The 24186-nt window shown below is 40.5% G+C and overlaps 1 protein-coding gene across 1 annotated transcript; it reads right to left on the bottom strand.

Annotated features, from left to right (window-relative positions):
* Window positions 1-172: 172 nt before the first annotated feature.
* marchf9 (membrane-associated ring finger (C3HC4) 9) lies at window positions 173-24137 on the bottom strand. The gene is made up of 4 exons (XM_003457079.5): window positions 22409-24137; window positions 7041-7196; window positions 4147-4339; window positions 173-1510 (listed from the first exon to the last, which is right to left on the bottom strand). The coding sequence occupies exons 1-4, from the start codon at window positions 22766-22768 to the stop codon at window positions 1179-1181; spliced, it is 1041 nt and encodes a 346-aa protein (XP_003457127.2). The 5' UTR covers window positions 22769-24137; the 3' UTR covers window positions 173-1178.
* Between the last annotated feature and the right edge of the window lie 49 nt (window positions 24138-24186).

Genomic DNA, 24186 nt, shown 5'->3' with positions numbered 1-24186 from the left:
ACTTGATCCCCTTTAAATAGGGTTAATCAAGTTAAAAAAAAAAAAAACTTTTCTAAATGAAGGATGTCCCGCTTTATTTCCAGCACATCACTACATTTCCACACCAGAAAAACAATGACACACTCAACCAAACCATGCGTTACGCTACAGGTTGGGTAAATAAGAGACTGAGTGAGACTGAGAAGTAAGAGATCATCCGATCCCCGTTTTTTTAATCCAATAATTTAACTTATTATCAAATCTGAATCAGCACACAGCAGCAACAAACTGTATTTTAGCTGAAAGAGCTGTAACACACTGCCATTTGTCCTGCTGACAAAAAGTTGGTGCAATGAAATTGGATGTTTAAGTGTTTATTTTGGCAAGCACCATTCGAAATAGAGCAAATTTTGTCATGTGCTTATGTAATGTGATCAAGAATAAAATTATATACCCATGCAAAATTCCCTGTGAAATGTACATACGTATCTTTATTGCAGAAAGGTTAAAAGTGTAACTGAAATCTTACTGATTTCTTTATTTTTTTTATATTTTTTGTTTCTTTTTTTTTCATTTTTCTTTTTTTTTTTTACTCATTATGACTTATTGTCCTGTTGTCACCTCTGTGGAGCCCACATGTTTGTTTAGTTTCAGTTTTCGGTCTGTTTACCAGCATCAGTTTAGCTTGTAGAAATTTTTTTAAGATCATTATACATAGCTGTCTGGAAATGCTTGGCATGTATGGAGTTACATGATTTCCTCTAAAATCATACATCCGTACAAAATCAAAGTGAGTAAAAAAAAAAAACAAGAAGAAGAAGAAGAGTTACAAATCAAACCAAGAGGATTAAAAACAAAGAAAAAAAATGCTTCTGTGCATCCTGATATTGAACTGGAAAAAACGTCTCATCATCTTGGATCAGGTTTGTAAAGCCTGTTTACATGTTTCACGTTTGATGTCTTTTAATGCTTTTTCATCCTGTATTTTCATCAGTTCTTTAATTATTGAAAAGGAGCATCTGGCTTTCTTTTGTTGTATGAAACGAGGAGAAACCCTCGTGTGTGCTGTCTGTTGATGCTCCGGGCATCACTCAGCTCCTCACGGGGCTCCTGTTACTTAGTCTTTAGTATTCAACATCAAGTCCCTCCTCTCATTTACATCGGGACACAAAAGACGGGGTCTCATCCTGTTGTGCCGCTCATACGGTGGTGACCCTCATCACCACCTCCCGGTTGGCGGCAGCGCTGATCCGCGGGTCGTTGGGCCTCAGCTGGCTCAGGATGTGCAAGATGGTGTATCCACAGTGGTGGTTCAGAATAGTTCTTAGCCTCCTGCTCGGTCGCCCGCTGCTGCTGCTGGCCAGACCGTGAGGGTTACCCCGAGAGCCTCGAGCGCCTGTCTTACTGCTCGAACTCACCGGGTCACCCAAGTCCTTCGATTTCTCATAGTTCAGTACTTTCCACTGCTGATTGACAGCCTGCCATCGCTTGAAGATTCGATACACTGACGATCCCTCGTGGATGATTAGGCCTGGGCGGGGAAGAAAGCAGAAGAAGAGGCAGGGTGAAGGACAGTGCATGGAGGCAGGAGATATTTAATGAAAGGTGGCCTGGAGCTGCATCAGCACCACAGGTAGAAACTTTCCATCTCATCTGTGGTTGAGAATAGACAGTTGGCAGTAATCACAGTACAGATATCTGATGCCATCTGTTCTCACTGTTGTCTTAGGCGGGCAGCTCGCAGTTACACAAGAACAATCAAGCCAGTCGCTCCAAAACCCCCCCAAAAACAGTCTCTTGTAGTCTGCAACATCATCAAAAATTTGTTTAGCTTTTAGTGTAGTTGTTAGCTCCTACCTATGCACCATCTGCCTGCTTAGTGTTGTAATTGTGCATGACCTTAAAAGCCAGAAAAATGTGAGCCGAATACAAGCTTTCATCCCCGCGCTAGTTTGTCCTTGCATAATCCAACTTATGTTTATTAATATTTTTGTCATTGCACAGTGCATCCTGTTTTTCTTTGCTCTTCTTGATGTTGCATAATGCAGCCTAAGCCTTCGATCTACATCTTTTCATGTCTTCAGCTCCTGCAGTCGACGACTCCTGTGTGACATTTTCACACCTGCACTGAGGCTGGCTCCAAAAATGGAGTCAATTCCCAGCCTTGAACTTTTCTAGGATTTACCAAATGGAGGTGGGGTGTGAGAATTGGACATTAGCCGGTTTGTAACCTTTATCAACTTACCAATAATGGACTATAATGACAGAGTGCATCAGAAAGCCTCTAAGTCTGACCTTACACTCTTAATATTATATATTTATCTTAGTTGGACAAACTGAATATGCTCCCTCTTAATAAGGATCATTCAACCTAATCTTAATCAACCAACAATATGAAATGTTTAATCAAGCCATGGAAAATTTCACCTTCATACTATAAATATTTTCAGAGTTACAGGCCCTTGAAGTACATAGGGATGGTTTGAAATTTGACACTTTTTAAATTCATTCAATTTAAGTGTTTTTGAGCTCTTGTCGTTAATCGACACAATATTTGTAGTGCTAAAAAACACATGTAAACTCTTTTAACCACATAAAGCCTGAACCATTTAATAATTGGCATAAAATTCAAATTCTTTTGAAACTGGAGTGTTTATTGAACCTTCTGACAAATTTAAAAGAAGAAATTAAATGCCGCTTTGATCAGGAAAAAAACAGGATGAAAAACTACAACGAAATAAATGTTACATCCACTAGTGTCACGATCTAAATCTAAGACTACCTTAAATATTAATTTTGTTTAGCATTATTTGAGCATCGGTATCATGAATATACCATAATTTCAATAAATTTAATCTCTGTGATAAAGACATGACATGTGGGATAGGAGGCTGGGAAAATTAGAGCATGTCAAAAGTCACCGAACACTGAAATGACACTGATGTTCACATGTTCTATATAATAGTTTAGACAGATCACACAGCTTTATGTCCAGAAGGAGTTTTTCTAAATCCCTGAAGGGCCTGGATCACAGAGGGTCTCAGGGTCAGTGGACGCCCTCTTTTCAATTTGTTGCTTCGCTGCCCATTTAGCCTGTAGCAATTTTCTTTTGGCTCTAATTCCCCTTTTTCTCACCTAACTAAACTTAACAGGGTACATCCACTCGCTGTGACCCTTGCGGTCACCGCAGAGTCCTCATCTCCTGGCTCATCTATCGATCCTGAGATCAGCTGTGATCAGACTGTCAAGATGTCCTGAATCTGCTGAGAACACATCAAACCTCTACAAGCACTTGCATAAGCAAGATGCTGCCATCTTTTATACACAGTCTATGATGCTGGCACAAAGCTAGCAATGAACGAGTGTTTGAAAACCTCAGAAAGACTTCCTATATGTTTGTCATGGTCATTGTAATATTTGTTGTTTTTCTTATGTTACTTCCTGCATCCTGCATTCTGGGTTCACCGATCAGTGTTAGTCATTTTATTTTGGTTACTTCCTGTTGTACTTTGAAGGTTTTCTTTCTTTCCTCTTTCTTGTTTGTCTGCCCCTTAATTGTTTCCATCTGTGTTTTGTTCTACTATCAGCTCTTTGTGTAAGTATATGTAGTCTTTGTTCTTTGTGAGATCATCTGTTTACCTCTCAGGTCCATTTTTCCCTGCACCTGTGCTTCCTATCTCATGCATCGAACTTCTTAGTTTGTGTTTTAGTTGCTTTTTTTTTTTTTTTACTTTTTGCTTCCTAAGGCATCATTTGGGTCCTCCCATGCTCTAATCTTGACAATGTCCTTTTTAAGAGGGATTCAAGCAGTTATGTGTGCATATTAAAAGTCTGGTGTTTCATTCTTTTCTGGCACACACACTCACACAGCTGCTGTGAAGTAACGAAAATTGATATAACGAGTAAAATAATGCATTGCATTTAAAAAAGTAAAGAATATGTGTAATGCATGACTTTTCTGAGTAATGACCCGATTTCTTTGGTCTCATGTGTGCAGCCTCCTGCAGCTTCTTCACCTAAATAATTTCCAGTAGTGCAAACACATCTGAAGCGGACTATTTCTTGCTGTGTGCTACATGAGAGAAACAACTATATCCCTTCCCAAACATTCACTTATGAAATCATCTTATGTTTGTGTGTCAGACTTGTGTCTCTTTGTCTTTTTACCTATGCAGACGATATCCATGAAGCCGTACATGCCGTAGCAGATTTGGAAGAGCAGGTCCTGACGTTGCCACTTGGCTGAGGGGCTGAGGGAGGACCAGATGAGCCAGGAGATGCTGGCGATGAGGAACAGGGAACCCAGAATAATGGCTGCTATCTGCACCTTCTCAATGACGGTCAGAGAGATGGCCTGCCACTGAAGGAGAAAACACTTTAAATCAGAGGTGGGGAAAAAAATCAGGTCATTTACAGGAACAAAAGTACCAGAGGAACAGTGTAAACATACTCCTGCACTCAGAATAAAGGCTATGGCTTTTATAACTATATGATCAACTAAATATCAAACCTAGGAGTGAACAAAAATGATGTGATAACATAAAAAAACCCAGATTAAAACCCACAGAAAGTAAACTAAAACTAGCCAAAGCTAAACCCAGTCCAGAGACTAACTGAAGTTAAATGGCCGCCCCTCCCTGAGCCTGGTTCTGCAGGAGGTTTCTTCCTGTTAAAACTGAGTTTTTCCTTCCCACTGTTGCTAAAGCGTTTGCTCACAGGGGGTCATATGATTGTTGGGATTTTCTCTGTTTTCTTTGTATTATTGTAGAGTCTTTACATTATTATATGAAGTTCCTTGAGGCAACTCTTGTTTTGATTTGGCGCTTTATAAATAAAATTGAATTGAACTTAATTTATATCTTGGACTGTACTAGAATAGATTAACATGATTCAAAGATCAAAATAATCCCTGTTAATCTCCCCAAATCATATTTTGTTCCCTTCCTTTCTCTTTAAGCAAACCTGCCTGTGATTGGCTGCCCCTCACAAACAAAAGGTTTGAACATTAGATGGGTGTCATGTGTGTGCTCGCAGCAGAACGGTGTGCCTGAACCTACTGTTGAAGGGATATGGAAATATGCCAACAGACCCCCATTATCCGAAAAACTAATATTCACCATAGTAACAATATATATATATTTATACAGGAATGAGGAAAAACTAAGTCAACAGGTTTTAATTAGATGTAAAACTAAATAAATAAATGAATAAAAACTATAAGGACTCGTTTAAGTTCGTCATCAATGAATTTATAAGCATTTATTTTTGTCTTCACTCCCTCTGAACTTTACTTCACATGTTTGCTGTCATTTTTTCACAAGTTCGGCTTTTTCTAGAATCCAGAATTCTCCTTTTTCTGTTTCTGTGGTTCATCGTGTTCGTCTTCACCTATGACTTTTTGCTCATTTTATCGACCTTTGCTTTTCCTTTGCCAGTCTTATTTGCCCGTGTGTGACTGCTGCTAAGTTATTAAAGAGTTTAACTATTTTAATTTTGCCTCCTGTGTCCTGCGTTTAGGTCCTTTTCTTCGTGTGCACTATTAAATTCACAGGTAATAAGATTAACAGATTCAATAGATAGTAGAGGTTAATAAATTTAATAAAGATCACCCTCACACTAATTTAGAGTCTTGGTTGGTGTGTTTATATTCCTTCTGTGGCTATACACTTTTAATAAAATAATAGTTTGCCTCCTTTTTGAAATTATATGTCCCATGGCTCCTGCAGAAGTACTTACTGCTGTTATAAGGGCTCAAAAGCGAAGAAAGACACTGAATTATAGCTTAAAAGCTTATCTGTTAAATGGGTTGCTGGATATAAGACCTAAATGGAGGACACCAAGTATTAGGTCACAAAAAAGATATAAAAAAAAATAAAAGAGGAAGAAGAAAGAACCCAGGAGACTAAACTCAACTGAGATGCAAAGAAACAAAGAGGACAACTCAACAGGAAGAGAGGGGAAACCAGGACCACACACACACACACACACACACATGACAAGACACAAGTGGAAACAATAAAGACAGGGCAGACGATCACAAAAGAGGAAAGCCACAGACGCAGGAAGTAAATGCACAGGAGACAACCGAGGAAAAGCAATTACCAAAACATAACAAAACAGGAAGCGGAAACAATAAAGACAAGGGAAGAAGATCAGAGGGAGACAAAAACAAGGAAACACTGGGGAAACCAAGAAAGCACGAACATGAAAAGAACGAGCAGAGGGACCAAAACAAAAAAACACAGAGCCTTAGTGTTATCACACGATTTCCCCCTGTAATCTGTTTACAAAGCAGTTTAAGTCTATTAAGTCTCGTGAAGCTGAAAGTGCAACATTCCTAACACTGGAGTGTCAGAATAAAGCAGCACAGCATGGACATGCAAGAGTACCTGCAAGTTGTGCATACTTAGTCACACTGCACCAATCTTCTACATTACATCTCACCAGAGAGAGAAAAATCCACACATTTGACAAGTTAACACACACACCAACACACACATGGCATCTTTTCAATAGGTTTTAGAGCGATTGGCTGCCTCTGAAAAGGAGGGCAGACGGACAGTGACGCAGAGGGAAAATGTGTCAGCACAATATGGCAAACAGTCCTCACACCACAGCGACGGCTGAGAGATTTGTTCAGGCAAAAGAGTGTTGGGTCTGCTGCAGCAGCGTTTGTATATTTTATTATGAAAGGTTAGCTGACAGCAGCAGCTCCTCTTTCCACGTCATTAAATCTTCCTGCCTCCATCGCTCATGTGTTTTAGGAGCTAGCACCTCAGAGAGGAGAGAGCATTTTGTCATCATTTCCATATTCACACGCCATCATCATCTTGTTTATGTGGCTGTTTATCCAATACTTTGAATCTTAGTCAAAAAGCACGTTGGACAGAGCCACGCTGTGCTGGTTTGTTTGTGCAGTCAGTGTGAGTCATCTGGACAGACTCACTATCAGTGTTTTTAGATCAAATTGTGCAACAGTAATAATCACAGCAAGGGGTGTGAGGCTTTGTTTTTTTCCCAGACTTCAGCGTGTTTGTGCTGCAGACTCCCCTCGTGTTTACCTGCAGTGGGTTCTTGGTGCTGATGGCCAGGACCTGGTACTTGAAGTAGCAGAGCTCGCAGCTCCAGGAGCCTCTCTCGCTGATCCAGCGGATGAGGCAGGGCTGATGGGTGCAGCGCACAGAGCCGTCACAGCGGCAGGGGCTCAACAGCTCGCCCTGCAGGACACGAAAGAAACAAACACATCAAAATGTTTGCTCATCTTATTCAGCACAGCTGTGTACCTATTAAAGCTATTTGAGATCATATGGAGCAAAGAGATGGGGGTGAAGCTTGGGGGAGGAGTTAAAAATAAGAAAAAATACATTTAAAGCCAAACGAAACAAACCGCACTGCAGCTTTGGTGCGATGAAGATTATCCAAAAGTGCAAAGTGAAGAGACTTCCTTTTCCAACAACCGTAACTTCCCTCCTTAAATTGCAACATTCTGCTCCTTTCTGGCTCCATACTTAAATTCTAGACTAGTGTAGCTTTGCATGATTCACTGTTCAAAGTAATCCTTATTTGTCTTATACTGGACTTCAGTGCAGGCCCTCGGTTCACCTCTGTTTAAAACAAGCTGTGTTGGCTGCTCCTTTAAGCCAGCTTTCTTCTGACTGGCTGATCCTGGTAAACAAAAGGTTTAAACACAAAGTGGGCGGGGCTTCCAGGCCTGTGATGACTCTCTTTGACATCATAGAGAGCCAAGAGTAGAAAAAACAGTCTGACGTCTGATCTGTTTAATATGAGGATCCACCATCCAAACTATATATGCTTATAATACAGAAAATAAGGACAAGCATTAGAGTTCACTTTAATCCTGGAAATTTTTTCCTTAAAAATTCACAAGTTACAATCAAATAAATAATAATAATATTTTTTCTTTAACTTCCTCACTTTAATCTCAGGGTTGCCCAGTTTTTATGAATTCATAAATTCATGACTTCGAAGTTGGAAACCTTCACAGCGAGTTGGATAATATGCTTTGAATATTTTTTTTTAATCTACAACAGATAAACTATAAATAAATGTAAATTTTCTACACTTAAAACATTAAAGCACATTAATTTTAACTGTGCTCCCTAGAATACATGTATGTCACAAACTGTATAAAGTATTTCTTATGTTTTATCTTGGAAACGTGCACGTTAGAACTGAAACTGAAAATCGAATGGAAAACAAATACTCATCCCTTCCATCAAATATTCAAATATTCCAGTCACACAGCGAGCGCTACAGATTGCTGGAGCCCACACAAAACAGTCTGGACTTTAAAAAAATTATAATTCTAATGTTTGTGGTTATTGTTTGGACGGAGGAGGATTTCGCACATTGACTCATATGTTGTGGTGCAGAAGAGATGATTGGTATGTTGTCAACAATATTAAATATAAAAGTTCAAACAAAGAAAATGGCAACAAAGAAACACTAATTTTGCTTTTCTTTCAAACTTGCTTTGCTGTGATTTCGGAAAAGCTGAGTGACATTTCAACTCAAGTTGAAGTTTTTATATATTTATAAATAGAAAATTATTTAAATTATATTAACAGACTGTATTTGAATAGGTCCACAGTATAATTAAGGAAAAAATGTACCATTTTCTCTGAATTGTTGATCGTCACTCCTAAACTTGTACATTACCTGTTTTAGCTTTGTGTTTATAAATGAATGAATACATTTCAATGAATATATTTTTAAAAAGCACACTTTTTTACATTTAAAGTGCCAACAAGGTTTTATGTGTGTGTGGTTGGATAAACTGTTCATGTGTAAGTTAAAAACACCAACACCAAACCATCAGTTTGTGATTATTATTCATCCCATCAGCTAATTTTTGGTTTGTTTGAAGGGAAAATTAAAATCTTGATAGAGTGACATGAATCATCTCCGTATAAAGTGAAAACGTGTCTTTATGACTCATGTCACACATGAAAGCCGAGGACAGTTTTAGCTTTCTATATCAGGGTGGGCTTTTAGGAATAACAGTCGGGAAACAAAGAAGGCGTGCATAGCCCAGAGCTACGTAGGCCACATGCTAGAAACCCCCCCTCCACACGCAAACACTTCACTGAACTAATCTATTCAACACAAATTAACCATTTGTCCCAATCGATGCACAAGTCGGAGGAGGTTACATGGTCGTGTGATGTTTTTATAAGGATTTGGAGTGATTGTGTCCAGTCCGAACCATCTGTGCGGTGGAGGGTCCGCCACCTTCAAACGAGCCAACAAGAACAAGACTGTGGATGCAAGTGGTGGAAATGAGCTTCCCCTGAAGGGTGTCTGGGCTAAGCCTTAGAGACAGAGTGAGGATCTCAGCCATTTGGGAGGGACTCATTGTTGAGCTGCTACTCCTTCACATCAAAAGGAGCCAGCTGAGATGGTTCGGGTATCTGATTAGGATGCCTCTTGGGCACCTCCCAGGCAAGGTGTTTTGTGCCTCAGGGCAGACCCAGGACACGATGGAGAGATTACATCTCTCGGCTGGTTTGGGAATGCCTGGCTGTCCTCCTGGAAGAGCTAGAGGTGGTGGCTGTGGAGGGGTTGGGGGGGTCGGGGCATCTCTGCTCAGATAGCTGCCCCCGCAACTCAGAACCGTATAAGCAGCAGAAAATGGATGAATGAATGATTTTCCTATGTAAGGAACTCATTTGCAATGGAAAGTTCAAAGAACATAAACAGTACAGAAGATCTGAAAAGTGACGCAACCAGAGAATTGCCTTAAGCCTGCATTTTTCTTAATGGATTCCAAGGGGCAACATTGGCTTCTCTAATATCTCTGTGGCCTCAGTAAACACTTTATTGATGACTTCATGGGCTCAATTACTAGTTTAGAGCAAGAACATAAAGTCTACTATATCAATAAGAAACTGTTTGCGAATGAGCATTAATAAAACCAGTGTCTCTAACCACATCACATCATGTAATCATTGTTCTCTTCCTAAAAAAAAAGGGGGATTGTTAAACTAAAGTGCATTCAACAGTAAATAAATTGCACTCTTTGACATTGGTGCATCATATTAAATTCACATAAATTGTCTTTTCAAACAGGTCAGGATAACTCACTCCTCTTAAGCTGAGGTTACATAATTTATTTATTTATTTTTTTTACCATGACTTTGCCTAAAGTCTGACCAGCCACCACAAGCGACAGTGATGCCAGTTCAAGGTCTACACGTGTACTCACATCAGCAACTGCTATTATTCCACCAGAACCATTTCTCATGTTTTACAGCATAACCCAACATTTAATTGTCAATTTGGTCAACAGTGATGTAAAAAATAAACATCGTTATCTGTTTAGATAAACAAATGTCATCATTAATTATATTAATAAGAACAGACAAAGGTGCCTCTGTTGTACATCTTTCTCCACAGAGGTATGAAGAGCGATGAGAATATAAAGGCTGCTTGTCTAAGGGTTAATAGTAGTAAACTTTACTGCTGATAGAACAGAAGAGACCATTCTAGCCCAGACTCAAAATAAGTGCACCTTTGTCTTCCAGAGTGCCGTGCTTTTCACTTCAGTTTACTATATTAATTTCTTTTAAAAAAGGTGGGTAGGAAAAGCAAACTTGGAAAGAGTACCGTGCACGTTGTTATCTTTATTATAGTGAATGAGTGATGAATCACCCTCCTGCATGAATCATACATCAATAACAGCCCGATTTTATACATGAACCATGATAATAAAAATACAGAAAATGAAGTGCACAGCAAGAATAGCATATTGTGAGCGTTTTACATGCCCACCACCCCACCAGTGCAAAGAAAAAAAGGCATAAATGTTTTTAGAGGTGTCTGTTTAAGAGGAGCAAAGTATAGTCATTTACTTTCTTCTTTTTAAATATAGTAAATATAAAATAAATGAAAAAAAAAGTGAATCATGCAAAGCTCCCTTACTGGAGTTCAAAAAATACAAATATGAATTTGGAAATGCACAGAATAGTTTCCCTTTTATAAATAGGAGCAGGCAGTTCCTTGGCTTCTGTAGTTCTGGAGTGTTAATAATCATTCTTAGGATTAAGTTGCTATTTTCTGAAACTGTAGATTATTTGGTTGTGCATCACTGAAAAAAACTTAAACTGTGTGTTGGTCTCAGCTGTAGGCAGCATGTGAAACAACCAGTAGAAACATTATGTGAAACTAAAATGAAAAAATGTGATCTTTTTAAGCAAACAGAAATTTTCTGGAGTGAACCAGCTGATATTTAAAATATCAACTTGTACACTTTTGTTTGTTAATGCTGAAAATTCTGCGGTGTGAGGTTCTTTTTGGGAGAAAAACGTTTAAGGATGTCCTAGATTGACATCAAGCACCCCTGAGGCATTACCACAGTTTCTAAATAGTTCTGACACATTGATGAGATCTCAGTCTTGAGAGAATACATCTTTCTAGCCTTCAAGCTTTGCACTTGAGGCCACATATGGGGAACTACTTGCCCACAAGGTCTCAGTTAAAATTGTTATTTCAACACGTTTGTATTACAGGCATTCTCTGGCATCTGTGCCTCAGGTTTAGGCACTAAAATGTACTTGTTAGATTTACGAAAAATTGTGTTATTTAGGTATAAATGTGCCTCTACACAGCATTAACCCTGCACATGAACTGTCGAAAGGCATTTGTCAGGTTAACTAGTACATGCCCAAGCTACACTTTGTTACGCCTATTTGTGCAGTTGGTTGTGAAATTAAGATCTTACCATGGTTGCATGAGGGGGTGTAGGTTCATAAAGGCAAAAAACAGGTCATTCTAGCCTGCAGCTAGGCAGTTGCCTGGCTGATTGCATCATAATTTATCATGTATGCTGTAACTGAAGGTTTTTGAAAATAAAATATACGTTACTGTAATGAACCCCCCCCCCCGATACAATTCTTTTATAAGGTGCTACAGGTGAATAAATGCTAAAAACAGATCATTTTAGCCTGTGGATAGGTGGTTGCCGGGCAACCTCATGGTGTCAAAATCAAAATCAGCTGAAGTTTTATGGACATAAGCTGGATGCCCAAATCCTGGTTTTGTGGGAGGAGCTAACAACCAACCAAGCAAACACACAGACGACCAGTCCTCGCCTCTAGCTCTATGACACCTAGGATAGGCTCCACCCTAACCTCAATTATGGATGGATATTTTGTCCAACTAGCAGTCCAAACCTCAACATTATATTTTTTTTAAAAATTGTTGAAAGAGAACTCACATTATTTTTGATTTTTTAAAATCTGGAATCTGTTTGAAGTCCCTTGTGTGCTCTGCTTTTCAAAATGTATACATGTAATTTGTAAAAGAACCAAAACTCGACAGATAAATAGTGCTGTTCACTACCACATTTCCTAAAAATATGTTAGCAACATCTTCCTGAAAAACAAGGTGATCAAAAATGTTTGGGGACTTTTTAAAAAAATTTGTAGGGGATGTTTGTCTAACCAGAAGTCAGTCCTTACAGTTATTTCTTTTAAACTGTGCGTTATTTGTTGTTGCATTTATTGAATTGAGTTTGTCTCTGTTTGTCGTTTTTTCTCTTTTGAGAATGCGTATCGCTGTTTGTTGAACATAAGGAGCAATATGTTGCTTTTCTTTTCATCCCAGTGTTTTTATTTTTGGTTTGCGTTTGTAGCCGTTGTGTAAAATAAACAAATATGTGATTTAAAAATGGACTTAGTTACACCATACCATTTCTTTTCTCGCTGTTGTGCACATTTTCATTTATGCCCACCACAAAAGCAAGATTTCAGCGTGTAATGAAACAACTTACTTATGAAGCAAGAAATTCACTGAGCGCTCAGCTTTTTCTCTTTTTCCTCTAAATTAAAAGGGGACCTTAATAAACTCTCCTTCCCTTTCATGCAAATTAAATGTTGTGTTTCAGCAGGGGGATTTGAAATAAAGCCTCCTGGTGAGTGAAAGCAGACTTCCCCCAAAGCCACAGTTTATTTCAAACCATTGGAAGGCTGAAATAAAATAAAATAATAATAATAATAATTCCCCCCAAAAGTCACACTCTTCTCCTGTCAGCAAAAATAAAACTGACACTCTTCTGCCCATCCCTTCGCCTCCTAATGATATTCATAGTGTCCATAAGATGCAGGCTTGAGTGGCTTATGGACCAACTGTCTCTTCAGCACCGCAGCAGCACCTGAAGCCTGTTGGCATGCTCACCACATTAAGGATGAGCGAGTTCAGGCTGTCACCACCGTTCATCATCAAACATCCATTTTGTCAGGCGACTCAGCATTCGATGGCACGTTTTCATCTAGCCCGTGTGCCTCAACTGAAGGAAAGGCAGCAGAGATGGAGGTGGTGAGGGGGGAGTATCAGTGCGAATCATTAGTAAATCAATGAATGGGCACAGCTTGATCCGGGGCCCAGTTGGTGAAGGGCCATGTTAGCACTCTGCAACAGCAGCGGGGAGCGGTGACGCTTCAAGGGCAGCCAGGTGAAGGAGAGAGGAGCCACTGAAGCCTGACGGCATTCCACAAAAACTCTGAGTTTAACCTCACAACAAACTATACCTCAGAGTGAACACAAACAAAGCCGGAAAACACCAAACACACCTACTGTCAGATTGATGGACCGAAATATAAGACATGGGCTCATCTACTCTTGGCTCTGTATGACAGAATATCAGAGAGCAGATATTTCTAAAGATAAACAACAAAAAACACCTTAGCTAAAAAAGCGCTAAGACCTTTCAAAATCAACTGAAACTATTGACGGCATGTGAAGAAACATCAACTGTGGCATTTTGGCCAAGAATGGAGAGATATTAACTGAAGCTGAGGTAGTGCTGGGCTGTACTCTCACGTAATACCACCTTGAACCACTAGATGGTGGAGTGAGTTTGTGTAGTGTCCAATCTGTTGCAAGTCCAACATGAGACACCCCAACATTACCATCGCACTCAGCTGGCTCATTATCACAGCCCAAAGACCAGAGTAGCTACTTTTAGGCCTTATCAAAAAGACTGGCCAGAGTGGGTATTCCCAGTTGGGAAGTGGAAAAGTGTTGGTTCACTTCCAAAAAAGTCAAAACAAGATGTTTTTTTCAACAAAGTCTTCTGTATGGTAGTAAAAACCAGCACAATCACACACTTGTACCTTCAAGCCAGCTGTGGCAACAGCAGCACAACACTTGAAGTCACACAAATCAAGAGATGCAAGACCAACACAAATGGCAGCTTGCAACAGCGGATGTGGCTTCAATTTGCCGTCAGTACTGTTGTACGGTGCCGTTTGCGAAGTATAATAGGGCCTTTTACACAGGAACTGAACCAACAATCTTTAAATTGCCAAGGAAATATATAAACCACTACTCTAAGAAGCCATCAACCACCAGAATTTCAGACAAGACAAAAGCTGTCTGGTGCAAAACAATGATACTGAAACTTTCTGGTAAATTGCTGCCACCTTGTGGAGAAGGTTTGCATTGAATCCTACAGAGGGTTTTTGCAAAAATGATCTTTATTGTAGTCAAAATTCTGGCTATTTATACAGAAGCTGTTCAAATCTTCTGTTAATGAACCAATCAGAAGAAAGCTGGCCTAAAGAGGGAGGAGCTAAAACAGCTTGTTTCAGACAGAGGATTAACTGAGTCACCAAACCCAACATAAGACAAACAAGGATTATTTTCAACTGTGAGTCATGCACAAGCTACTTTAGCCTAATACGGAGCTGGAAATTAATATAATAAGCATCCTTCAAAGTAACAGTTTTGTCTCCTGATTAAATACGACTATATTCAGAGGGCGGGTGGGGTTCCACATTTTGTTAAGGAACAATAATAACTCCTATTAAAACCAAAGTGAGAGATATCAAATGGAATTTAATGTGTTAACTAGTACATTTTTTACTTATATGTGAATTTTGTCTGTTTTTCAACAGCAACAGGCGCTTTCTCTTACTTCCAAGTTAGTGCTGCACTAAGCTAAGCTAAAGTAAGCTAATCATTCATGGTAGGCTATCACTGATTTTACTGAGTGCAACTATCTCTTAATTTTTTATTTGATGAGTTGTTTGGACAGGATCGTGTATCTGTATCAAGTTAAATTGAAATCAATTAATATTTTAATTTAAAAAATGTAATTACAGTTAAAAGTTTGGAGCTGAAATGTGTCCTTGGCTGAAGGTTCAAACACTTAACACAGGTCGAAAAGATGACCTGAGACCCAAGAGAGCACAAAAGACCAATTAACAATGACTCCCAAACAAGATAGATAATATTTCAGCCACACGTACAAACACTACGAGTGAGATGCTACACTGCAAAACAGAGCCTCATAAAATGTTGAATTATGAGATCACAACTAAGTGAGAATCCATCTTTCTTGGCTTCAGGCTTTACACTTACAGACAAACTACAACAGGTTTGGCCCAGTGAGTGTGTTGCGGCAAAGTACTGGTCAGTAAGGTCCCAGTACAAATGTCTTTTCAATGTATTCTCATCCCAGGTATTCTTTGGCATCAGTGCCTGAAAGTTTAGACAGTGAAATTTATCTGGATTGATTTTTTTCCTCAAAATCAAACTCAAATTTTAAACCCTACAAACTGAAAAAAAGAAGTTAGATCATGTTGATATAAAATCCTTGGATTTAAAACTGGAGGCAAAGCTGTAATGAGACACCAAAGTGGTAACATTTGATGTCTTGCAACATATTTCTGTATTTTCAGCTCTTTCATGTTAACGACTGTTCACGGGAACTGGTGGGAAGCACAAAAAAACAAAAAACAGTCGGGTATTGATGAGGAATTTGAATTTCTGGCACCTGGATGACAGAATTTGTGTTTTTTTTCTCTGGGAAAAATTAATTTTTCTGAAATCATTTCACTCACTAACCTGATAAAGTAGTATTTAGTCATTTTTTCTTTCTTTTTTTGTACTGCCCATAAAAAAGGTTCATTTTTGTGTGCAAACTTAATAAAAATCTTTCATTTCCAAACGGTGACTCAGAAACATGAATCTGTTCACAGACTTGGCAGAGTACTACCTGTTTCATCACTACAGGTTTTATGCACCAGAGAGCTGCGCTTATACAAATAACACTTCATTTTTTTTTTATTTCTGTCCGTCTGCACTCTGTCGTTTCCCCATCTGGCTCGTTTGACCTTCCCACTTATAATAAAAGACTTCAAGTGTCCCGCTGCATAAAGACTGAGTTCGGCAGATGAGCCACATGCCACTCATAAACTTTAAAATAACTTGGCTGCTGACATTATAAAGATAACACAGAGAAGGTCAGAAATATACGAGGAGCTAAATAAAAGAAAAACAATATGAAAGCAAACATTTGTAAAATGTCAAAGCCGTCGTTGAGTCTCTGTGTGTGTCTGCGCTACGAGGCCGGACTGAGAAAGTTAATGTCATGATCAACTAGAGCAAACTAAAAACAAAGACCTTTAAAAGCTCTGATTATCATTTCAGACCTTTCCCTCAGGGATGTTTTAGCAGAAACTGTGATACAGGTAATGACCGCAACTTTTGTCTAAAGGAGAAAGTGACTCATTTTATGAGGCCCCTTAAATACTAAAGAATCAGAAACCATACTTTTTAATCAAAGGCTGGTGTTATCTGTGAAGGTTCTCAGTCATCCAGGTCATCGTAGTCTAAGGAGCTTGGAAAGAAAAGCGTCTGGACTTCTTTAGGTTGCTTGAAGACGTGTCACCTCTCATCTGAGAAGCTTCTTCAGTTCTAGGGTCCACTGTGAGCGACCATCTTTGAACAGAGGCGGTGGTTTACGACACCAACTGTCTGCCATCTATAATCCAGTTTTGAGATCACTTCCCAGACGCCTTAACGCCCACTCACACCCTGGGCCATCTGACCTCAGGAAATCACATGATAGGGTGGGGCTAGGTTTCACAATGAGCTCACCCGAAACCCTGGCTGATTGTGACCCACACCCGTTTTCACACCTTGGCTCATGTGATTAGGTAGAGGATCATCAGGGGGTCCCCCCCTCTTTGGGGGGATACTCCCACGGAGTTTAAATCTGGGAGTCTCCACCATTTGACCCTAGAACTGAAGAAGCTTCTTGGATGAGAGGTGAAACATCTTCAAGCAGCCTAAAGAAGTCCAGACGCTTTTCTTTCCACGCTCCTTAAAGGCTGGTGTTGTTTGCATTCACCTGAAGTGTCACGTGAATTCAGCCCAAAATCAGGTTCGACACTCAAACTCGCTTGACGTTCGCAAATATTGCCAAGGATCAGAGGACATACATGAGTGAATTTAGTTTGGAGAAACCAAAGTGAGGCTGCAAAGGATGTTTGTCACGTGCAGAAGTCTAATAATGAATGAACACATAACTGATTTTAAGGGGAATAAACAACTGCATGTAAAAACAAAAACATCCAAATAAAATCACTATAATTGGTTCCAAGGTCATCACAGATAATGTCACTAATAATAAGCTGTTAAGGTTGTTTAATGAGATATGTTTTTACATTAATAGTTTTGTACTGAACACCCTGTTTTATTTGGAAAAGCCTGCTTTCTATTTGAAGGATATTTTGCTTTTGTGAGTCAGCCCCCTACACCTGAAGGCAGCACACAGTGTAGAAAACACCGAACGAGACATAAAAGGTCACATCTGGACCAGCAGGATGAACTCACACCAAAATAAATAAACAGAACATGTAGTGATAGACTATGCTTGGGCACACAAAGACGCTGACTCTCAAGCACTGCCATGTGCTGTCATAGTCAAAAGAACCAAAGCACTAACACCTGTCTGTGGCACTGAATCCGTGACATAAATAATTAGAAATGGATCCCAAAATATGTTGTTTCTTTTTAAAAATACAAAGCTCCGTATTATTTCAAACACGTGGGCGCTGTAGTTTTACGTAAACCTTACGTCAGCAGTAAGAAATAGTCCATTTCTTAGGGACTATTTCAGCAGCGGATTAATACAAATTAGGTGCTCTAGTGAGTATTTAGGACAAGAGGTGTGTGTCGCACTGATTCAGAATAAACTGTGTGTTCGTGGTAATAAGGGAACATGTCACCCACTACAACAGTGTGGCTCATCATCATCAGATTTGTGTTTTTAAAGGATCCAACTTGACAACCTGTCCATACCTGATATAAAAAGCGCCGTATCTCATGATTCAAACAGCTTAAACCGCTTTAAGATGACGACACCAGAGCAGCTATAGCTTCTTATTTTGTTGCGAGAATGTGCACCCAATGAAACGGCACTTTATTGCATTTTCTGTCATCTGTAAAAGAAAAGGACACGCTGAATCGTTTTGTGCTGCGGAACAGCTTCCAACAAATAAATGGTTTAAGAAAAATTCATTTTAAGGGGTAAAAAGGTCATTTACCACCAAAATTTTACATTTAAATGTTTCCCCTCTGTTGGTGCTGTTTGTGCATCTCTTTTATTTTGGTGGGACTTGCTCAGTTTTGCAGATACTGGCTGTATAGATGTCTATTCTTTTTAATTGTAATGAAGCTAATGGCTCTTGGCTTGTGGTGCTCAAAGTGCTGCTACTATTACTAATAATGCTACTACAACTAATAATAATAAAAACGGAAAAACGCAGCACTAATGTCTTTTTCCAGAAAGCACGACCCTGTTACTCAAAACAGTCCACAAACCTACTATTTTCCGTCTGCTGAACTAGATGCCTGCCTTTTTTCAATATAATGGAACTAAATGGCACTCGCATTGTGCTGCTCAAAGCATGGAAAATGAAAAAATTACAAAATAAAAATGAAAAACTCAGCTGTAATGTCTCTAAGGTCCCTGGTATTAAAAAACAAAAATCCACAAACCTCGTTCTGTTCAGTTTTATGTATGTTTCTACAGATCTACACCCACCAAGCAGACTGAATCTTCCATCTACCTGCGACGAGAGGGTCGTGCATGTGCGGGACAGGATATAAATATTAATGGCGGCCCCCCTCACCTTAGCCAGCTGTCCACTTCCTCTGGTATGTAGAAAATAGTTCAGATGAGCAGCGACAACAAATAAAATGCCCATAAATGTAAATAAATGACAGCAAAGAACTGAATTAAATGGCAAGAATACAAATTATTGCCAAAAAGAGGTGTAAGCTTAAGCTTTAGCATATTACACCTCCCTGTTTTTATACAGCATATTCTAAACTACACTTAACTAGGTTGTTTTTTTAAAAGAGGCACAGAAGCAGAGTTTTCCAAATGCATTTTTTTTTAGCCCTTTGAGCATCAGGCCAGTGCCATTTAGTACATTTATATTAAAGACTAAGGCAGATATCTCTACAGCTGATATCTCCAAAACTGGGCAACCTACACCAAAATAAATGAGATGGATAAACATCACTGAAGGCCAGAGGGGACATGTGTACATTTAATTTGGGGCATGAACTGTTCTTTTAAAGAGCTGTCCTAAAAAGTGCAACCTAGATTTGGATTAATGTGGTAATCCATCCATCCATCCATCCATCCATCCATCCATCCAGAACTAAGACATCTGTCATTGACTTTAAGGTGGATAATGTTAAATTATAGCTCCATATGCATTACATTTAGGGTAGCTTTGCATGATTCACAGTTCAGAATAATCCTTATTTATCTCATACTGGACCTCAGTACAGCCTCTTCCCTCATAGCCCACAGTGGCCAGGCCACAGAAAACCCATGCTGTGGGCCCTGTGTGGGTACACTCACTCTGGGCCTGTGTGGGGTAAGTGTGGGTTTGGCTCTGCCCACACAACCCCACAGTTCACCCACTGTGGACCCCACACAAGCATGTTTCCTGGGCTGTGATGTCTTTAAGGTCCTCTCCCTTTAAGCCAGCTTTCTTTTGATTGACTGCCCAAGTTCAGGTTCATATTAGCAATATGAGTAGAAACAAACTGTCTGAACTGAGTATATGCAGCAGCATACGCCTGATGGAAAATAAGGAAATGTGTGATAGTTAAAGTTTAACAAATTCATAATATTAACCTCAACCACAGCCTTTCTCTTCCAAAAACCAGGTCATCTTTGTGCCTAAACGTAACCGAACCACAACCGTGGCCAGATTACCTCCTGCCAAAGTAGGCGTCAGATTAGACGTGTGTCTGGAGAGCGTTTTTGGACTTAATTTGTCATTAACTTTGAAGATTTATGATTTTAATGAGCAACAGCGGCGCTCTAGAGTGCAGAACATTTAAGACAAACAGACAATGATTTTAATTCAGATGAGCTGATTGTTTTTGTTTTCATGGGATTTGTTAACACTAATACTTAGCTAGATTTACCCTCATAACAACAAGAGGGCCAACAAACATAAAGGCAGCCTGCTACACACACAAATACACCCACACAAATACACACTCCTCCTGCTCGGATGAGCTGTCATGCATTTGTCCCTCGAGGCCACTTCACAGAGCACGAAGGTGTTAATTTGGTGTGTCACTTCATGACTAAGAAAATGGTCTTCCTCCTCAGCTGCAACCTTTAGACAAAAAAATTTAGGTGTGGAAGTGCCCCCCCGAGCTCCTGACTGAGTGTGCCTGTGGAAACACGCCGCCGAGCACTACCAGAGTAAAGGGCAGGCCGGGGTGATTACCAACACCCACCTCCACCACCTCCTCTTACACCAACAAGCCAGTAATTCCCCGCAAGCCCTTTTGCGACGACTTTTGTGAATCCAGACTGCGTTAAGTGGAATCAGTGGCCGAGTGACTGTACCGCGGCGCCCGCTGACGCCTTTGACAGACAGTTAATAAGGATTCGTGCTCAATGCAACCCACAGAGGAAAGTGATTATGTCTGTAGGTAATTGGCCCGCTGACAGCGACATGATCCCCGGCCCCTGTTGTGACCTGCTTGAATAATGAAATAACAATGAAATGGCAAACGTGAGCTCCCCCCCCCCACACACACACACCTTGCACCCATGGAGGTATGAGGCACTTTCCCTTTGAGTAGAAAGCTGAGTGCTGTGGAGGCAAAATAAAAGCAAATATGAGCATGAGGAGCTGATGTAGTAGTGTAGTTCAGGGTTTTCCCTCAGTGCTTTGTTTGCTTGCTCTTTGTCTGGAGCTAAAAGAGGCAGCTCAGAGCCATGCTGCACGATGAGTCACCTTGCCGGAGAGCCCAGAGCCCAAAACATGAACCTTTTATTAAAGGAAGATGTTTGAGTGGGCAAGACAACAACCTGGGGTCGATCCCTGTCTGTAACATCAAATTGCCTTGTATCCAAAACAAGGCTGAAGTGATTTATACTCAGTCCTGTGGCTCTCACAATACAAACTCTCAGGCAGATGTCATAAATTAGCACATGGGCTGTAATAACACTATACGCCTATCTTAGGGAAGTGACTAAATGATAATATCCATCTGTGCTCCTACAGGATTTACAGGGTTTCTAATTATCTCAGGCTTCGGAGCTACCTGCTGATCCAGCCGGCACAGGTTTCCACACATCTGGTGAGACCAACATTTGGCCACAGACCAAAGCTACGCACTACTTATTGTTTTGTTTGGGCCCAAGAACTGGAAAGTAGGAGGAGAAAAATAGAAGCAATAATAGAAAACGTGTGACAAATTCATCACAGCCGACACCATTGTCTGACCAGGAACTGTGATCATCACAAGATCAATAGTTGATCATCGTGTTCTGTGACACATGCGGACGGGGGACAGTTGATTTACATTTACAAAATGATTGTGACTCATGCATATTCAGTGCCTCTCACTCTGTTTGTCATCCTGCAGGCCTAATTGGCTAACTTTCTTTGTTGCTATGCTGGCCGGATTTCAGATGTGTGGGAACTGCTGCCTTTCTGATTAGCTTACTTATGAAAACAGTGTTATTTAGATAACCAGATCACTGAGCAATCATCTTTCCAAAAAAAGGGGGGGGGGGGGGGGTGAGAGAAGAAGGACAATAGTCGCCTCTAATTTGAAGCTGGGAGGACTGAGAGTGTGCTTGGATGCACAGACTGTAAAAATGTCTTGAGGCGAATTTGTGATTTTTAGGCTATAAAAATAAAACTTTAAAAAAAAATGATTTGGCCTCATCTTAGATTATCTTTTTCCAAAGGATGTATTGGAGGGGAAGGTGGGTGGGAGAGATACAAATGTAGGACAGGATGGTAATAGTAGAGACTCCGTATACATACACCTATATATATATATATATATATATATATATATATATATATATATATATATATCAAAATTCCGCTGTATATCAAAATGGTAGATTAGACTTGGGAAAAAAGGAGCAACTTCCTAAACCCCCTCCTGATCTGGAACAAGTCATGCATGGTGAAATGGCTCTCCACAGCCCCACAAAGGCTCATTCAAAGCAGTGTGAAATGTGAAACAAACACGCTGCCTGCCCGCCCGCCGTCCACGCAGGACGTGGCATCAGCATCAGGAACCTCACTGTTTTTTTTTTTGTTGTTTTTTTTTTTGCTACCTGCTCTGGGCCTTGGAAGCAGATCCGGCACTGGGGGGTCCGCAGGCTGCTGGCGGTGCTGGCCAGGGACACGGCGTCCAGGCCCACTTGCAGCTTGGGCTCCTTCTCCTCAAACGCTAGGCTCCGGGGCCGCGGGTCGCTGCCGTAGTACTCCTCCTCGTCGTCCCGGGAATGGCAGTCGACGAAAGGCGGCCAGCCGCAGCCGCCCATCCCCAGACCTCGCATGGTGGTGTTGGTGTTGGTGTTGGACCGTCTATCTGTGTCTGAGCTGGACTGTCTTGAATCGGATCGCATAAACACCAGGACTTTCAGTTCATTAAAAAACATGCGGATTCGATACTTGAACATGTTTGGCCACATAAAGAATCCGAAATAAATAAATTAAGTGTTTTTGTCTCCCCTCCTCTCCCTGTGTTATTGTTATTATTATTACTATTATTATTATTATTCATACATCCGATATGTTCATGGTTACTGTAGTATTTTCTACGATGCCACAACTGCTAATTGGAAAATCCAGAGAGGAGATAAAGGCTCTCGCCCCACTGATGGCATGTGTGTCTAAGCCAATGCGGATGAAAGATTTTCCCTTTCAGCTGGCCGACACACTCTTTCAATATTCATTACTCAAACAACTCAGCAAACGCCGTCTATCTTCCACCGCACCCCAGAAAACATTACAACTTGCACGGTTTTTGATTTCCACGGTCCATTTTCCTGCGCTCTCAAATACACCTTTTGTTATTGTTGTTGTTGTTTTGCTTTGTTTGGTTTTGTTTTCCACACGCACTGAGGCTCGCGGCAAAGAAAGAAAGAACGAAAGACAGAAAGAAAAAAAAACAGCCTACATGTTTTTTGCTACCCGAAGCAGAAGACCGCGAGAGAGTGGACGAGTGGAGGAGAGAGCAACACAGAGCCAGGAAATAGAAGATGGGATGTAAAATACAACGACATGCCATCCACACAGCCACATCTGAGACTCTTGTCAAGAATCATAATCCAATAAAAATAGAAAAGGAGAAAAATTAGGGTGCGGAAGATGAAATGGAAGTTTGATCTGAATGTGATTATAATGTCTTTTTTTTGTCCCTCTCACTGTAGCATCCCAAGCGTCAGATCATGGTCCCCCTTTTCCCCCTTTTCTCTCTATTTCATCTCCTTTTTGTAAAGCCCCGGCTTGATCCACGAAAAATCCGTGCCATTCACCCCAACAATCCACGTCGGCATCAAAAACACAATCCTGTGCATTTGCATTTCTTCTTTCCGTCTCTCTTCCCCCCTCTCTCTCAGCAGCCTAGCTGGAAACACGGCAGCACAAAAACACCCGAAAGCCCCGTGCTTCCCATCTTCGCTCGATGTCCATCAGCATTTCATTGCAAGCCCAGAACACGGGAGGCAACGCTGAAATGCCAGAGAGAGGCAGAATAATAAAGGCACCCTGCGATTTTTCTAATTAGAGAGAGAGAGACGGGGAAGACGCGTGAAGATGTCTTCGTTTCCGACAGCAATTACACAGCAGTAATGGCATTGATTATTGGATCAGATAGATGGTGGTGATGATACTGCTGGCGCTGATTTTCCTCCTCGAAATGGTCGGCTTGGAGATTGAACCAACGCAGCAGCTACTTCCGGAACAGGGAGAGAGGAGAAAAAAAATAAAAGACTGTCATCCCGTAAACACGTCGCTGCTTTTCCTCCAGCTATCCGTCCGTCTCCCGATGGTTGAAACGCCTCTCCCCGTGCTCTCAGCGGCTGGGCAGGGAAGGAGCTCTGGCTGC

This window comes from Oreochromis niloticus, linkage group LG20 (assembly GCF_001858045.2).
Source record: "Oreochromis niloticus isolate F11D_XX linkage group LG20, O_niloticus_UMD_NMBU, whole genome shotgun sequence".
NCBI classification, from domain to species: Eukaryota; Metazoa; Chordata; class Actinopteri; order Cichliformes; family Cichlidae; genus Oreochromis; species Oreochromis niloticus.
This window is presented reverse-complemented; position numbering and strand designations above follow the sequence as displayed.

Coding starts and splice junctions, on each gene's coding strand:
- marchf9 (XM_003457079.5), bottom strand. CDS start 22,768: ATGTGGCCAAACATGTTCAAGTATCGAATCCGCATGTTTTTTAATGAA. Junction 7,197..22,408: donor GCTTCCAAGGCCCAGAGCAG/GTAGCAAAAAAA, acceptor CGTGTCCTGCAG/GGCGAGCTGTTGAGCCCCTG. Junction 4,340..7,040: donor GCACCAAGAACCCACTGCAG/GTAAACACGAGG, acceptor TTTCTCCTTCAG/TGGCAGGCCATCTCTCTGAC.